The sequence below is a fragment of the Tenrec ecaudatus genome, chromosome X, assembly GCF_050624435.1.
Source record: "Tenrec ecaudatus isolate mTenEca1 chromosome X, mTenEca1.hap1, whole genome shotgun sequence".
NCBI classification, from domain to species: Eukaryota; Metazoa; Chordata; class Mammalia; order Afrosoricida; family Tenrecidae; genus Tenrec; species Tenrec ecaudatus.
Window position 1 is genome coordinate 89,614,186 of NC_134548.1, and position 19,670 is coordinate 89,633,855.

A 19,670-nucleotide genomic window follows, 5' to 3' on the forward strand; every position below is an offset into this window, starting at 1 on the left:
CCCAGGTGAGAGGTCCACCTAGGCCCACAGACTAGGCACCAGCGACGTGACATCACACAGGTGTCTAAGCACAACCAATAAGATCGGTTAATACTGTCAACCACGCCTTCCCAGCCAGTGGTGATAAGAGGGGATAAATAGCACAGGCTGGGGACAGAGCTATCTCTCTTCTCTTATTCAGGTGTGTACTGCAAGTGGAGGATGAGATTCCTCCCACGTGCAGATGTACACACACCTGCATGCCCACTTACAGCTCACTTGCTCTCTTGGGATGTCCTGCTCTTGGCTCCCTAGGATGGTTCCATGCTCCTGCACTCCTGTTCAAGTATTCCTTCCACCGGTTTTTCCATGCTTTGCAAAATGGCCATTTTCAGTCGTGAACATTCCCACAGGCCCTGCATGTGGCCCTGCACACTTTACAGAGATAGCATGTACCTGTACCTTTTCAGACTGTAATACCTGAAACTTCCCTTTCACGCATAAAAGTTACTTGGGAAGATTCTTGGATTTACAAAATCCAAGTACCTTATATGCATGAAAGGGAAGTTCTGTCACATGAATTCTTTCAGGGTTGCCAAGCAAGAACTGAGTAAACCACCCCAAGAACCTAACAGAACTTACCCATGTATAACTTTCTTATGTGGCTGAGACCAATCCTCTAAAATATACAAAGACGTACAATTACTTACACACAAAGAACTTCAAAAAGTTCATGAAAAAATTCCATTCTCTTTTTTTTCAACAAAATTTTTAAAGCTACCTCATGGATATACACATATACAGACATATATATATACATATACACACACATACATATATTATGTATGAGTCCTAGTACCGCAAATGATATGTTCCCATAAAAATTACAGCTAGAAAACTATTTTATTCTGCCACATAGACTCACTATGCAGCAAAATCGACTAGATGGTACCTAACAGCAATCACACACACACACACACACACACACACACACACGTATGGCTATTTTTAATGTACTCTGGAGGCAAAGCAAGTTATGTGTTGATTTGCTAATTGCAAGTTCACAACTTCAAATTAACCAGAGACTTTGCAGGAGAAAGATGAAACTGTGAAGATTCACATGGGCAGTTTTACTTCCTGGAGGGTCACTATGAGTTGGAATCAACTTGATAGCAGTGGTTTACAGCTATTCATTACAGATGTGTTTATTATTGGTTTATTACTAGGTGTTTTATACTATAAATTACTAATAATCTCCTGCATCACTCCTTTTACCCTTCATATTTAATCTGCTCTGAATTTCATTATTTCAGCTTCCCAATACTATACAGATGTTTACTATTAGATATGCCTTTTTTAATCGTTTTATTAGGGCTCATAGAGCTCTTATCACAATCCATACATACATCAATTGTGTAAAGCACATTTGTACATTCATTGCCCTAGATATTCCTTTTTATCATCTGCAACCCCCTTCCCACTATCTAACTTTATGTTTTGTACCATTCAAAAAGTTTAAAAATAGCAAGAATCTAGGTCCAGTACCAAAAAAGGTGGTTATCTAATCAGTAATCCTTTCTCCTCCCCTCAAGAATATGGCTTCAGGATCACAGGAAGACTCGTTAACATCCTATGAATATCCAGATGGCATCACCTGGCCTGCTGAAAGCTCTTAAATTAGCGTTGGAGGAAGAATACTGAAAGCACCATTGGAGCCAAGTGAAATTGCTTACTCAATGCTCTTCTAGTCATTTCTCTGTATCTCCTACCAAATGATTGGTTAAACCCAAAACCAAACGCACTGCCATTGAGTCAATGCCGACATTATAGAACAGGGTAGAAATGCCCCTGTGAGTTCCTGAGACTTAACTCTTTGCAGGAGTAGAAAGTCCAATCCTTCTCCCAAGGAGCAGCTGGAGGTTTTGAACTGCTGCCCTTGCATTTAGCAGTCCAAATGCGTAGCCACTACAGCACCACCAGGGCTCCTATTAATGATTGTGTAGGACCATACAAATATGGTGCAGAGGATTCTAAACTGAGGACTGGTCAATTTTACCATTCCTCTAAGAAAGCCATCTCAAAAGCAGAGAGAGAATTTCTGGGCCAAGGAGTAAAAAGAGCAACCAGTGCAGGACAATCCAGATCCCTGCCTGAAGTTGCAACATCAGCAAAGGCCATACTATACCAGGACCAGAAGCACCAGAGCAAAAGTATTACACTGCTGAGACTCTGGAGCTGTGGGCCAGAGCAGCAGGTGGGCTTCCTGGACTGTGGAGGTCAAGGGACCCCTGACTAAGATTCTGAGTACCAGAGAGACTTGGTTGCTAGTTGAGAAGTGGAGCTACTGTGAACTAATATATCCTTAATGTTTTCTGACCCTAGCATGTTAACTAACCTAATAAACTCCCATAATCATGAATACTGTCCTTGAGTTCATTGTAGCCATTACAATGTATTACTGAATGTAGCAGAAAAGTGGAGTGCCATGGGAAGAAGAGTTGGTACCAGAAGAGGGCAAAAGAATGCTAGAGAGTTGAGGCGTATCTGATCTCTGCTTTATAGCAATCAGCTATAGGCTGCTGTGGAGCTGGATCCTCCTCTCTTATGTAGCCAGAAAACACCATGACCCCCATGATGTTTCCTCAGTTGAGATTAGAAATGGTAATTTTTATAGTGGTTCCAGATTCATGGAAGCATGAGGTTTACAAGAGAAAGGTGTATGGGAAGTGAAACCTGTGATTTTTAGATGGTTACTTTAGATGGTCCTTTCCTTTAATCACAAAAGGAATAGATTGGGTGTTAAACAGCAGCCAAGGAGAGAAAGTCACTTCTAGAATTGCCTGGGGCAAAAGCAGGGCTGGTTAGTGTTTGATAGAAGAGCAGGTTCTGGTGGATTCACATTGCCAAAGTCCAAAGGGTATATGTATATGAAAGAGAAATCTGGGGTAAAGAGGAGAAAATTGAATTTGGGTATTGTTTTTAAAGGACTGTTGTTTAGGATCAAGCATCTAGCTGACTCTACAATGGATTTTGGTTTCTCCTACTTCGTGTTATAAAATAGACATAAATGTGTCATAAAAATGAATGAGAATTGTGATTACAGTGACTTTGTAAGCCCATATACATCCTATACTTGACTGTGCTCAAAGGCCAAGATTAAGAATTGCTATAAAATATTTCTTGTTTAAAACCAAGGGGATTTAGGCAGAAAAGCTGAGGACCACCTAAAACCTTGAACATCAGACATTTGCATTTGAAAAGGCAATTAGATCTACCCAGAACTGCTGAGAGAATAGATTTACCTTAGATGGAAACACTTGCAGGAAAAAAGTGATATTCTTTTAATTTTGAGCAAGCAGTTTCCAAACTTTTAATTATGAGATTTATTAGGGAAGTTAACAGGTTACAAGTTAGTATCAGAAAACATTAAGGATATTGTCCTCTTGTCCACAAGAGCATACTACTCGGTTATTTGAGCAATCACTTGTCTCTCTCAAGTACTCAACCTCTTAGCCACATAGTCCCTTGGCCTCAGCCTGGTTCCATAGCCTGGGAAGCCCTTTATTCTGCCTCACCATCTTGGTGCTGCTCCTCTGGTATGTTTCATGGTTTCTGGGCTGTAGCCTCTAGTGACTCTGCCACCTCAGTCAAGGATTTCCTACAACAGATTCTGATAGTGGTTTTTCTTTCTTGATGGTCTTAGGATGTCCTATTACTTCTTCTGAGATGCATCATTCTTATACCCACTACCACTAATCTGTTCTGTTAGTGTTTCACACACTGTATTTTAATTATCCCACCCAATTATGACCTGGTCCTGTACTGGGTTATACCAATGGCTGCTAGCTACAAGGTCCCCAGTTTGAAACTACCCGTTGCCCCATGCGAGAAAGATGAGGGCTTTCTACTCCCATAAGGAGTCACAGTGTCAGAAACCTACCCTGTCCTACAGAATAGCTATAGGTCAAAACAGACCTGAGAACAGTAAGTTTGCTGTTAGGTGCTGTCACATCAGTTCCCAAGCATAGCGACCCTACATACAAAACAACAAAACACTACCCAGTCCTGCCCCATCATCACAATTGTTATGACTGTAGAACTAAGTTGTACATAGGACTGTAGAACTAAACACAATGTCCTCCATAAAATAGGTAAAAGCCATAGCATTTTTAAACACTAAACTTGATTTATATTAATAATGCAATGTAAGATATGACTAAATAATAATAATTTATAAATTATCAAGGGTTCATGAGAAAATGGGGAGCGGGTAAAGAAGGGAAATGAGGAACTGATACCAAGGGTTCAAATGTTTTGAGAATGATGACAGCAACAAATGTACAAATGTGCTTGAAACAATGGATGTATGTATGGATTGTGATAAGCGTTGTACGAGCCCCCAATAAAATGATATTTTAAAAATAATGCAATATACTTCCGTTAAAATATTTGCTACAGACAGGACATATTGGTGAAAAGATCACCTAGAAATTCCAAGAGACAATTAAAAAGTATGGATGTGACAATTAACATACATGCAGATATCTGGGGATAGAGTTTGATTATACCCTTCCCATGCAGAGAATAAACCAGGGTCGTTGAAAACCAAGCCAAGAATAAGTATACAGCCCTTACAAAGAATGCTATCAGAAATAATGGAAATGTAATAAAAATACAACTTAATATAAACATTATAATGCAATTGAAAAGCATTTAGGCTTGTAAATTTTTGGTTTGGCGATTGAAAAGCAAAGAAGGATGGCAAACTACTTCTCACATGGGTTAGTTTATTCTATTTATTAGGGTCAGTTCATCCATAAAATGAGAATAATTTCTGTCATCCCTTTTTAAGACTAAAGTTAAAAGGATCAAAACTGAACATTTTTACCATGTGAAATAACTTTTGAATACCACAAAATATTTACAAAAATTGAGGTTATTGCACTTATTTGTACTATATTGTGTAATTTGTAATGGTTACCTCTTACAGTAATTATCTATTTACAGTTGAATTATAAGCAAGCACTCGTACTGCAATGAAAAAAGTAATGCTCCTCTTTCTTCTTGGTGTGCTAACATTCTGAATGTATTCTCTGTAAGTGTAACTCTGAATGGTCCCAGTGAAAGGTTGACAAAAGCAAAGTGGCAATGTTATGCTGGTAGTTCAGGCCACGACCTCTCCTAATACTGTGTCACTTACTTGCTATACGTCGCTTAACTACAATGTGACTCAGCATTCCTTCATTTTACAAAGCATTTTGGGATCTTTAGCAGAGAAATTCTCTTAAATCCTGAGTATTTTTATAGCAGGTGTACCCCCTATGAACTTGTGTTTCCATGGCTTGAACAGTATCATTAATCTCTGGTTCTTTCCAAAAGATTGAATGGAGTCCATTGGATAAGTGGTAGATGATTAGCCAGACAAAGTTTGGGAATGCATAAACTCATTGCCATGGAAATATCCACAGGGTACCTTGTCCCTGACTGCATGGGAATTTCCCCTTTTAATGTGGGATAGTAGTTATTTGTGACCTAAGGATAATTTTCTAATAATATCTATAAACTTTGAAGCTAGTTGTAATGATCTGAGATTGTGTTTGCTCGTAAGAAAAGTCAATTGAGTTGGGGTGAGGGGGACAAAAATAATGATTAAAGCTCAATTAGCACTGTAATTTTGAGATAAGGAAAAACTTCATCATGCAAAGGGCAATCACCCTCATTTTAGACTCCTGCAAACTTTAATGCTCTATGTGAAATTGACTATGTAAAACTCATACTTGAAACTATATTAAAAATAGTTATTATGTGAAATGTCAAGAATAATTCAAAAGCAGAAATCTAGCACTTAAAATGAAGATATTAGTTTCTGTTAATATATATTTTCAGTTAAATATAACTAAATTTTCTAAGTAAATATGAATCAATATACAGAGCAAATATTTTACTGCCTTGTGCTAATGTATAACCATCCAATTCCTAAGATACTGGTAACATTTAAAAATACACATTTCAGAGAACAAATAGTCCATACATACTTTAAAAGTAATTATAAGTTATCACCAATGAGTAGGATGGTGTGAAATGGTAAAGCAATCCATTACAAAACATCAGGCCACAGAGAAGATGCCACAAGTTCAAAATGTTAAGGACCACTCAGTAAAGAATTTCAAACATCCTCTCTTAAAAAACACACACAAAAATCTGAAAACACGGGGAGGGAGGGGGAAAAAAAAAGAGGACCTGATGCAAAGGGCTTAAGTGGAGAGCAAATGCTTTGAGAATGATTGGGGCAGGGAATGTATGGATGTGCTTTATAAAATTGATGTATGTATATGTATGGATTGTGATAAGAGTTGTACGAGCCCCTAATAAAATGTAGAAAAAGAAAAGAGAAAAAAATGATTAGGGCAAAGACTGTACAGATGTGCTTTATACAATTGATGTATGTTTATGTATGGACTGTGATAAGAGTTGTATGAGCCCCTAATAAATTGTTTAAAAAAAAAATTTGTAAGAGCCCCCCCCCCAATAAAACGATTAACAAAAAAAATCTGAAAACAAAGTCAAAGACCAAAGAACACAAAGCCGATAGCAGCATTTTCCAATAAGAAAGAACACTAAGAGGATACAAATAAAGAAAAGATAAAATTTTATTTTAGTTATCACCCATAGGATTTTCAATCGTTTTATTGACATATAATTCATATATAATGTGTGTCCACAGTTCAATTGTATTTAAAGAGTTGTATACGTATCATCACAATGACTTCCAGAACATCCTCCCACTCCTGTATTCATTATTTTCTCCCCATTTTCCTCCAACCTCCCCTTCTCACCCTGTATCACCAATAGGCATTATACTAGTTGTCACTATACATCTGCCCATTCTGCCCGCCCACCCACCTCCTGATAAAAAGCAGCAAATATATTAAATTTTATTAAAAGAAAAAAAGACCAATGAAAATATTTTAAAAGACCAGGAGAAAAATATCTATCAAGGAATATTGAAAAATATAATGAATTCAAAATTGGTCGAGAGAGCAAATGACCAGGTACCATATTTTAACTTAATTCCTTCTGCCTTAAATGAGTTATTTACAGTAGTCTCTGTCTGATAGCAAAGTAATTCACGTCCCTTGACTGTGATCAGTGGGTAGACACCAAAGGCTAAATATATGCAGGGAGCCTGCAGATGAATTTTGGGCTTCCACTGCAGATGAACTTTGGGCTGTCTGCCAACTGGATGTTCACAATTAAAGCTCTGATACCTTTCCCTCTCTGGGAGTTGGATTTTGTTATTTATCATCCTTGGAACATTCAGGCTGGTGTGTTTCTTCCATGTGGACTTAGTTGACACCTTACTTAGATGGCTGTTTTCTTTTAAGATAAGCCTTAAAGACACCAAATGTTTTTGAAAGTTGAGCACCATCAGCTTTCTTTACCACACTTTGTTGTAGCAACCATATCTTCAATGATATCTTCATGAAAGCGAGCATCAAGCAGGGCCATCTCATAAGACCAAGTGTTCTTGGATTGGGGCTAGAATTAAGTGCAAGCCTAAAATCCAATCACATGTCTATGGATTATGTCCATCTCTGCCTTACTTTGGAGGCCTCATTTTCATTTTATGAAAAAGAAAATTATTGGTCATTTTTCTGGGTTAAAAGGTAATTCTATTGATAGTTATTAATTTATCAACAGCAGAATTTAATACACTGTTGAGAATAGGAAGCAATGCAAACATAGACCAGCTCAAACTGCAATTCATGAGTTGTTGATTTGCACAGATTGAACTTTTAAATGATTATACACAATGGGGGTTGGTTATAGGGGAAATTTTCCAGTAACATTCATCCATAGGGGCAGAACCTTGACTACCAGATTAATGTCATTGTAAAACAAGGACATTTAAATAGTAAATATATGGTAGTTCCAGGCCACCTTTTATTGGGCACCGGCAAAGCATGGCATCCAAACCAAGGTCCAGTAACCACCATTCCACAACTTTAAGGTTGTAGTCATCTGTTTCTTGTCATACCAGGAGTCTCAGTCTTGAGTCCAAGGGCTATAAGTAAGTTTGAGATATAACCCAATTAACCCAATGGGATTTCCACATCAAGTCCTTCTGATGTGGTCTATGATGGAAGTCATGTTCTCTGAAATGGCAGTCTAAGTTCACAATAATACATACTACACACACTGAGTCGTGGAGGGTTGACTAGAAACAAGGTCAAAAATGTATATAACCAGGAACATAAGACAAGATTTTTTTTCCCCTTGGATTCTACAAAGGGGTTCCCCAAAATTGGAATTTTTTTTCAAAGCTATGTATTTAAATTTTTCACAAAACCTTATTACCTTCAGAGTACTCTCCATTACACGTAATATATTTGTCAAATCTGTGATTCCGTTCTTGGGAACGTTTTTCAAACTCATCTGTTTAGAGGAATACATTTTGGATTTGGATTGAAGATGCACTGTACTTGTAGATACAATGCTGGTGTAATAGTTAGGCACTGTACTGCTTACCCAAAGGTGAACAATTTGAAACCACCAATCAATCCTCAGGAGATAGACGAGGCTTTCTACTTCCATAAAGTAACAAACTCAGAAACCCACAGGGGCAGTTCTACCTTGTACTAAAGGGTCATTATCAGTAAAAATTGATAAAATTAGAATGAGTTTGTGTTTGGGTTTTGTAGATTGCTTCATGTAGTATTGATATTTTCTCAATATTGTCTGCTTATTCATGAACATAAGATATTCTATATATGTAGTTATTTTTTGGTTTCTTACAATAGCATTCTGTAGTTTTCTCTGTACATGTCTTTTGATTCTGTGATTAGATTATTCTTAAATATTTCATCTTTTGTATGTTTATTATAAAAGATATATTCTTAATATCTTGTTTCACAGCTCTGTGTTGGTATTCATAATCCAATTGATTTCTGCTTGTTAACTTTTTAACTGGCTTTTTTACAGAATGCCTTAATTCCAGCAGACATTTTGTGGAGACTTTTGAGTTCTCTATATATTGAATCATATTGTCAGCAAACAGCAGGAATTTCACTTCTTTTTTGACTATTTGAATTCCCTTCATTTCTTTTTGTTGTCTGAAGGTTATGGCTAAAACTATAAGAACAATGTTGAATAAGAGTGGTGATAGGAGGCATCTTTATTGGATCTTCATTTTTAGGGAAAATGTTTCTAGTCTTTCCCCAGTCAGCATGATGTTGGTTGTTCCTATATGGCTTTAGTTATGTTGTGGAATTTCCCATCTATTCCTGTTTTGTCGAGTGATTTATCAGAAATCTGTGTTGGGCATAGTAAAATGCTTCTTCTGCACCTATTGATATGATCATGTGGCTTTTTCTCTCTGCCTATTCATGTGGTGGATTACACTGATTGCTTTTTGATTGTTAAACCATCTCTGTATCCCTTGGACACAGTGAATTATATTTTGATATGCTGTTGGATTCTATTGGATAGAATTATGTTGAGTTTTCTATGTTCATGAGGGATACAGATCTGTAATTTTCTTTGTTATCTGAAAATCTATTTTCTTTTCATTTTTTAAAACACGTTTATTGATACTTCATCCACATATTATATAATTCAATAGGTTAACCATATCAAGAAGAGTTGCACAATTTTTACCTCAATCAATTTCAGAATATTTTCTTTTTACGTTATTCATGTAATTTTTTCTAATTTTGGCAATAATACACACAACAAAACATTCACCCAATTCCAAAATTTCTATATGTATAATTCAGTGTCATTTATTATACTCATTTTGTACAACCATTAATTTAATATCACTCTCCAAATTGTTCTACCACCATTAAAATGAACTCAATGCCTCCTAAGCAAAACCTCTTCCTCCTTTATCCATGGTGGCCATAGGTCTCAAGTTTGTTTTTTGTTTTTGTTTTCCATTTTCTTTATATACTATTAGTATATCAAACACTTCCATAGTTAAACCGCTTCTAAAGAGTTATATATACATCATCACAATCAGCTCTACTACTCTGTTCCTGGTCTGCAATTTTCTATCTTTGTCGGATTTTTGCATCAGGATTATGTGTGCTTCATAGAATGAGTTTGGGACTGTGTTGTCCTCTATATTCTGGAATAGTTTGTGGAATATCAGTGACAGATCTTCTGTGAATACTTGGTAGAATTCCCCTGTGATTCCATCTGGCCCTGGGCTTTTCTTGGTTGAAAGATTCTTAAAGACCTCAATTTCTTTTTTTGTTACAGGTCTATTGAGTTTTTCACATCTGTTTGCATTAATTTGAGTGGATGACATGTTTCTAGATATATGTCCATTTTTTATATGTTGTCAATATGTTGGAGTACATTTCTTAATATTAGTGTTGCATTATTCTTTTTATTTCCAGCAGACATTTTGTGGAGACTTTTGAGTTCTCTCTATTCAGAATCATATTATCAACAAGCTGTAGGAGTTTGGTGTGATGTCACCATTTTCATATCTTATTTAGGTATTTGCAGCTTTCCTTTGTTTTCCTTTAGGTTTTCCAGTGATCTGCTTTGCTAATCTTTTCAAAGAACCAACTTCATGTCTTGTTGATTTTTTTCCACTGTTGATTTCCCCCCCCCCCCAGATTGTTTATTTATGCTTTAATCCTTATGAGTTATTTTCTTCTTTTATTAGAGCATTTATGCTCCAGTTGTTGAAGGTACTATGTTAGGGTATTGATTTGGGATTTCTCTTTTGTCATGTGTGTGTTTATTGCTATGAATTGATCTCTGATTATTGCTTTCATTGTATCCCAAAGGTTTTGATAGATTGTATCAGCATTCCCATTACTTTCAAAGATTTTAAAAATTTTATCCCTTAGTTGATTTATTACCCAGTTTATTTTTTTCAACCATACAGTCAGATTTATCATTTGAATCTACAATAGTCATCTCTCCAGGACTCTGATAACCAGGTTATTCCCATCCCACAATTATGGATAGAGGGAATTCATTGGGAGTTTTTTCATCCTGTGTACATCCTGAAAATGTATTTTGAACTTCTACTGTCATCCATAGCATTCTGAATACCAGAATCTCACAATTAAAGGTTTGCTACCATTCACTCTTTGAATTAGGATTACATAAATTAAAATCCTTGTATCACAGATGTTGGTGTGCTTCTTCTATGTGGGCCTAGTTGATACCTTCCTTAGATGGCTGCTTGTTTGAAAACAAGCCTTTAAGACTCCAGATGCTCTTCTTTTTGACAGTCAGGCACCATCTAATTTATTCACCACACTTTGGTATAGCACCCAGTCAGTATTCCTTCATGAGGGTAACTATTGAGCAGGGTCATGTCATAAGAACTAATTGTTCTCAGATTGGAGCTAGGATTATGCGCGAGCCCAAACCATTCCTGAATCTACATGTTTTGGATCTGTCTCTGGTTCACCTTAGACATCCTTATAATTTTATGGTAGAGGATCTTATTGATAATTTCCCTTGAACATAAGGACCTTCTGTTTAGAGTTTCATTGATTAGCCCGTGTAATAATTTTAAAACACTATTGAGAGAGGGAGATTAAACAAGTGGAGGCTAACCACAAATCAAAAAGCATGGAGTATTGAATTGTACTGAATACAACCTTGCGTGCCTGGATGCTATTTACACTAACAATAGGAGTTAGTGGTAAGAAAAATGGTTTAAATTATATTCACCGACAATGTGTCAGACACAGCTCTGCCAGGATAATACATATCTTAATACAGCAAGAAGGGCATTGAAGTAGCAAGGAAATGTTAATCTGCCTACCAATAGTTCAATATTCTTGGTACAGCTGTCTTCTGCATCTTCACAGACCATGTAGTTTCAATTTTTTTTTGTAGTTTCAATCTTAAGTAGTCAGGTTAAAGGTATGTTTCAGGTACAGCCTAGTTTACTTAGTTGGGGTTTCACATCACTTCCCTCTGGAATGGCTTTTGGAGCATGTTGTGTGCCTTAAAGCTCCAGGATACAATGTCCCAGTGTTCTATGGCACATGGCCTGAATCCCAAGGGGGTGGGGTACAGAAACTCAAACCAAATGTGGCCTAGTAGGAACAATCTACAGGCATAATCCCCCCTTAGGGTCCTTAAAAGTATTGTTAGTCATTTTTTTCCCTGCTAAGAAGTTGGTTACCAACAGAAATGCACTTGTCTTCTCCCAGACATGTATGCTCCCTTCCACAAATCCTGGCTTGATTTTCCCATCAGTATCTCTCATCATTCTGGTAGGAATGTCTGCCAGTCCAAAGGATCTCACCATACCTGTACATGGTAATCACTAAGTGGTCATCCTCTCCTCCCCACCTTTCAAAAATCTGATCCCAGTTGACGTGAGAACCCCTCTGCCAAAGTGCCCGTCAACATACACAGTCCTCCACCAAAGTGCCCTTCAAGATGCACAGTTAGGATAGTACATAGTTCATGGTTACAATTCAGGCTCTCAACAGAGGCCCCTGACCTAGCCAGCAGACTGGATGGCCTGAAAGTCTGAACCTGCTCCCATCCAGGTGTTCATCCCTGTAGGAGTGGACTCACAAAGCACTTGTCCTTTTGAGACTGAACCCAGTCATTTTAAAGTACTATGTTATTCAAATCTCAATGTGTTTGTCTTCATGTTTTTGTTCCTTTTATTGTTAATTTGTCATTTTACTATATTATGATCTGAGAAAATATGTTTCAGAATCTTTTTTTTAATTGTTAAGGCATGCTTTGTGGCTTAGTATGTGGTCTTTGCTAGAGAATGTTCCACATTGAAGAAGAATGTATACTGTATTTTTGTTGGATGGAGCCTTTTGTATATGACTAGGAGCTCAAGTTTCAGCTGTTTTGTGTCTTTATTGAGTTTCTTTCCTGATCTTCTGTGTTTCCTTGACAGTGTTATATTGAAGTCTCCCATTATTACTCTTGAGCTTTCTGTATCTGTCCTCAATTCTCTCAGGATTTGATTAATGTATTCAAGGGTCTTTTACGGGTGCATCTGGGGAGCAGAGAATGGGAAGAGAGTGCATATGGATGAGTCCTTTAGTTTCATATATTAAGGAGCCTGGCGGGCTGGGTTTCTGGGGTGGAGGGAGGCCTTCACCTTTGGAGGTGAGTCCCCATCACATTCTCATAATATTGTTCCCTGTTATATCCTCTCATAATAGTGCTACCTTAAAGTTACTTTGTATTATAAATATATTTATATATGATGAGGAGGAAATAGATCTATGTGCATATATTTATGGGTTTAGTATTAAGGTAGCAGATGGACAATGGGCCTCTAGTCAACTACTCCCTCGATGCAAGTACATTTTGTTCTATTAAACTGGCATTCCATGATGCTCACCTTCCAGACGAGATCATTCAAGACAAAGCAGATGCATAAGCACATCTGAAGAAAGCTGATGAACCCCAGCTATCAAAAGCTATAGCATCTGGAGTCTTAAAGGTTTGAAGGTAAACAAGCGGCCATCAATCTCAGAAATAACAAAGCCCACATGGAAGAAGCACACCAGCCTGTGTGATCACGAGGTGTCTATGGGATCGGGTATCAGGCAGCAAAGAACAAAATATCCTATCATTGTGAATGAGGGGGAGTGCAGACTGGGGACCCAAAGCCCATCTGTAGGCAACTGGACATTCCTGTATAAAAAGGACTGTTGGGAGGAGACGAGCCAGTCAGAGTGCAGTACAGCACTGATGAAACATACAATTTTCCTATAGTTCTTTAATGCTTCCTCCCCACCCCAACTGTCATGATCCCAATTCTACCTTACAAATCTGCTACACCAGAAGATGTACACTGGTACAGATAAGAGCAGGAAAACACAAAGAATCCAGAACAGATAAACCCTTTAGGACCAATAATGAGAGTAGCAATGCCAGGAGGCTAAGAGTAAGGTGAGGGATAAAGGGGGGACCAATCACAGGATCTACATATAACTCCCTCCATGGAGAACAGACAACAGAAAAGTAGGTGAAGGGAAGCATCGGACAGTGAAAGATATGACAAAATAATAATTTATAAATTATCAAGGGTTAGTGAGGGGGGGGTGGGAAGGGAGAGGGAAAATGAGGAGATGATACCAAGGGCTCAAGTGGAAAGCAAATGTTTTGAGAATGATGATGGCAACAAATATACAAATGTGCTTGACACAATGGATTGTGAGGAGTTGTACAAACCCCCAATAAAGTGATTTAAAAAGGGAAAAAAAGTTACCTTGTGCAAGCACATGGCTGATTGCTGTGAGGTCAGCAGCTTTACCTACAGGAGCAGACACAAGCTATTGCTCTCAAGTTTCTGAGGACGGCCACTCCCCCTTACCTGCCCTAGGCACTGGTGTTGTTACTCCTCCAATATACTCGGGGACTTTGAGGGTTAGGTTATACCCTACTTTGTTACGTATGTGGTTACCTGTAACTAGATGGGTTTGCACATCCCCTGAGTACATATAAGCCTTGGTTGGAAATATATTCTCCCTCTCTCTTGCATGGATATGACTCCTGAAGTCATGATGGTCCCAGAGGTGAGCATTTTCATGCTTTATCTTGTTTGGTGTCTCTTTAATTTTACCCCTCAATTACACAGCCACCCCTTGGACCCATTCGATTGTGGGGACTGGTGCCCCACAGGCACATGCGTTTATTAGAGTTATATCTTCTTGAGCTATTGTTCCTTTAATCATTATGTAGTGTTCATTCTTGTCTCTTATTACACTATTTGCCTTGAAGTCTATCTTTTCAAAGATTATTATTGATATACCTGCTTGCTTTTGATTATTTGCTTCATATGCTTTTGTGCAGTCTCTGTTTATGTTTGTTTCTGAGATATGTTTCTTATAAGCAGTATATTGATGGGTTTTGTTTTCTTATCAACTCTATTACTCTCTGCCTCTTTACTGGTATATTTAGCCCATTAATGTTCAGTCAGAATATTGATATATATGGATTTGTCACTGTCATTTTGCTTGATATTTATATATGAGTGTGTGTGTGTGTGGTGTAATTAGTTTCTTAATTCTTATATTTCTTCACTGTTTTATATGTTATACTTTGAGTGTGTTAGTCTACACACCATTACTGACACAAAACCAGTAGAGTAACTATTACAAGCTTAATGAGAAGGTTTTATATACAGAGAACTCCTGCCACTCACTAGATCCAATCCTTGAAAGTGAGTCTGTCCTTTACTCTTCAAAAATCCATACGACTCCCTGTAGCTCATGAAGCTGACTGGGAAGTAAGAATAAATCAGATTTTCATCTAGCACTGTATATATTTTCTTGTTCTTCTATCCAAAGCACTATTTCCCCAACTTGTTTTCTTACAATTAAAAAGGTAATTATTTGACAATCATTCAATATACAAAGTCAGGTATTGCTATAAAATTATAGCAATCTTTACTAAACTATCAAAATGTAATGCTATTTTCTTTCAACACATCCTCTATCTAGATGCACATATACTTTAGAAGTAACTGTTTCCAATTATCAACCCCTTCACCAAAAATGCAGTGTTCTTCTATGTGCACCACGTCAAATGGGGGTTTGGGCACCCTCTATGCACTCACCTTTTGATTGTTTGCAAATATCTTTCAGTTGAGGGAACATGAATTACGAGGAAGCAAGATAAAGGCCTTAAAAGTTGGATGAGATAAGGTTTCCCAACAAAAATCTCAGAGGAGAGCCCATCCTCCCAGGATAAATGAGCAGGTACACTATCATAATTGGGGGGGAAAAATCATTGTTTCATGTTTCCTGGCCTTTTTCTCCCCAATGTAGTTTTCAATTTTCTTAAAGCTTTTTTCTTGTTATAATAAGCCGCCATGATCTCCCGTGCATTTTAAGAAAACTTATCAAAATCACGTTGTTGGAATCCTAAATATGCAGCCACCATAACCATGTGAACCAACTTCTCCATCTTGATTTGAACTAGTCCAGCCCATCAGTTAATTGGACTTTGTTTTAAGAAAATACCTTAATAAGATTAAGATAAATGTATTACTCAGAGAACTTCTTTGCAGCCATTCACTGATCACAGAGGCATGTTTATTCATGCTTAGTTTGCAATAAATCTGTGTATGTATGAAGTGGAATTCCAGCAGCAGTAACTGTTTACTTACACTAGTACAGATATAATGTAATATTATGTGTTGGTAAATAGAAATAAATGTCTGACACATGCCAGAACATGGGTAAATGTTGAAATATTAGGTTAAGTGAAATCAATTGTAAAGGATGAATACTTTAGGGTCTCAAAATATATAAAACCCAAATATACACAACAAAATGCAAAGCAAATATACAGAGACCAATGATAATTCATGGCTACCAAGGATGGGAAAATAAGGAAAAGAGGGAAGGGTTTTTTAGACAGCACTGAGTTTATGTTAATTGGAGTGAAATATTTTGAATACGGCTAACAATAATTGTGGCACAAAATGACAAAAAAACAAAACATCAAACTCACTATCAAGATAATTCCAACTCATAGAAACTACCTTTTTGGGTTTCTGAGGCTCTAAACCGTTACAGGAGGAGAAAGCCTCATTCTTCTCCTAGTGAGTTCAAACTACTGAATTTACCGTTAGGAGCTCAAACACCACTACACCACCAGAGCGCCCACAAAATGATAAATATAAGTAATGTCATTTAAATGTGGAAGCACTTGCAGATGTTTGGTATGTATAATTTCACCACAATTTAAAAGGCCTTGCAACATGAGAATCTAGTGTATAAATAAGCCTTGCAAAAATGGCCAAAAAGTAAAGTAGCCTTTAGAAGGGGTAAAAACTTTTGAAATAATTTAGGTGCGATCCTTCCTAAAAGTATTGAAATGAGTTTGAAGTGAGCTAAGGGTACCCTCCTGGTTAAATATTTGCATATTAAATCTCCTACCATGAAGCTGGAAGCTCTCAATATATCATTTAATTCAGGAGATTCTCTAATCCAAATTAGCAAGTAAAATGCAAACAGGCATGTAAAAATTTCATTCATTTCAACTTTAAATTGGTAAAATTTATGAAAGGAAAATTACACTTCAATAAAATTCTTTAAAGAAAAATACTCCATGCATAATCAATTATAATAGGAAAACTTACCCTATTTTTTAACTACAGGTCATTTATTAATTAAATTTGTTTAATAGCAATTTATTTGAATACATTTATTTAACTGACAGAAACTTTTCCCTTTCCCATTTTTCTCTTTTTTATATGCTAATACTGTGGCTCAATAATTTAGTAAAAATACTCAAACAGCCAACAGACAAATAGATAAATAAAACTGTGATGCATAACATATAAAGGAATACTATACAATAAGAGAAATGAAGTTTTGATATACACTACAATAAAGAAGGAGCTAGAAGGCACTATGCTAGGGAAATAAGTCTATCACAGAAGGAGAAATGTTGTATGACCTCACTTACATAAAAAGACAAGAACAGGTAAATGCGTAGAGATCAAACATTTATGTGTGGTTACTAGAGGGTAGCGGAGAAGGAGACAAAGTGGGAGCTTACTGCTTATAGACTACTACCAGTACACAGTGGTGGAAAACTGATTAAGGGTAGGGGCTACAAAGCTGATTTACGTAATTGCTGTCAATAAGTTGCACACGTGGAAAAACTGAATTGGCAAAAATTGTGATATATATATATAGATATATATAGATATATAGAGATATATATAAAACAACAAAAAGAAAGAGTAGCTGTTAAGGCTGCTTATGTACAACTAAACACTTCATGGGATCTGGTTCCTTGGTTTGAAGGTTCACAGAACATTCCAGTTAATTGGCCTAACAATATATTTAGTGTTCTGTTCTACTTTCTAGTTCTTTGCATAGTGCCTAAGATCCTAAAAAGTTTCAAGCGACCATCTAAGGTACAACAATTGGTCTGTAATTCACCTGATGAAACAGAGGAAGGAGAGTCAAGAATATCAAGAAAAAAATGGAATGTGTGGCTAACTGCCTCCTCCATGAACAACTGTCTCTTTTACCATGATGTCAGGAGAAATGGATGGGGCCTTCACATTATTACTTAACACTTTTAAAAAAATAGTTCCACGGGAATAAAAATCCCACAGAGTTCTGATCAAAAGTGTAAAATACAAACCAGAACTTAAAATTCTCATGCACCCTAAATTTCTGGAGTCATAGGGGCTAAAAGAATTCCTGACAATATTACATTGAGATATCTTTTAAAGGTTAAACCAAAATTATCCCCTGAACTCTAAAACCAAAGAATACTTTAGTTTAATTAATAAAGAATGCCTGCCTTGAGCATTAAGCTCTTTAAAGATCTATATGAGATTAAATTGATAATAGCAAACAGAAGGACTAAATAGTAAAAACAGGAAGTAGTGAAACTATGTTAGGAGGAACACCTTGAAAAGGGTAAAAATGATTGCACAATTAAAAGAATGTAAGCAATGTCATTGAATTGTACAAGTAAAAATGAATTCGTTAAAAAAAGAATTAGGGCGTGTTCTGCTGTATATATTCCTAGTAACAAAACTAAAATATTTTTAAAGTATACTTACACAGCAAGAATCTGCTTCTCCTTCTTCCATTGGCTCAACCACCATTTGAATACTATTTACCTGGAAAATATTATTAAATAGTTGAAGTTTAAGAGTATTAGAACAATCATTATAACTACACACATTCCCCTTCAGAATCTAACAAGCCCCATACTTACTAAACACAAAAGGGCAAAAGAGGGTCACAATTAACATAACTTCCCTGTCGTCCTAGAGAACCCTTTATTTGCAGAGCTTTACATCTCATTTCACATTGTTTAGATCTTTGTTGTTATGGGTAAAAAAATACACTAAATTATATGAAATGCATGACTTATTATTTCCAGTAAGACAGTCTCTTACCAAATACTCATGAGACCAATTTTTTTAATTTAAAAACCAAACACAGGGAAAATCTATTGAGGGTGTATATCAAAACCAAAAGGTTTAAATATAATTACACTGCTATAAATTATTCTTCATTCAGCTAAGTTCAGTTTTATGAGACACTATACATAAGAAAGAATAGACCCTAAGCAAGAGAAAAAAAGTAGTTAAGAAAATAAAATTATTTTAATATACAAATCTCAGTAGGAAATCATGGTTACAGTTTAACCACTACATTAGAAAATAATACAGAGGATTTCTCTTTTTTTATGCAAGGGAGAGCTTTATATCAAAGAGTAATTGCATATTAAGAAAACATCCCAGCCCAGTTCACATCAAGTCCGTAAGTCTGATATTAGCCCATATGCCCGATACCAGTATAAAAATTCCTCTTCAGACTCACAGAGCACATGCAATGACGCCAAATGCAGGAAGATCACAGGCCAGTGGGTAAAAAGTCTTGTGAATCCAGTGGTGGTGGAAACATCTCAGTGCTGACGTAGGTCTCTACATGGCTCCTCCAGCTCCAAGGCTGTGGTTGCCATCAGATTAGCTCCATGTGGCTTGTCAACCAGACTGTCTGGCAGGGAGAGTGTGTGTCCTGCCTCCAGGGAGGAAGACAGGAGTTCCCAAAATCCTCAGGAGGCGGCTGTACCCATAGAGAGGCCTCATTGGCTATGACCTGACTGACAGGCTAGACTCCACCCATTCGCTCCAGTTGACAGATTAAGTAACTGCCACAGTCAGCCTGTCCTCTTCTCTCTCGGCC

The 19,670-nt window shown here is 36.9% G+C and overlaps 1 protein-coding gene across 1 annotated transcript in view; it reads right to left on the reverse strand.

The window, feature by feature from the left end:
- The window catches only part of RPS6KA6 (ribosomal protein S6 kinase A6), a 263,852-nt gene that overhangs the window by 187,268 nt on the left and 56,914 nt on the right, over window positions 1-19,670 (reverse strand). Inside the window, exon 2 of the mRNA XM_075538267.1 lies at window positions 18,536-18,595. Coding sequence (XP_075394382.1) covers window positions 18,536-18,595 — 60 coding nt within the window. The remainder of the gene's footprint in view (window positions 1-18,535; window positions 18,596-19,670) is intronic.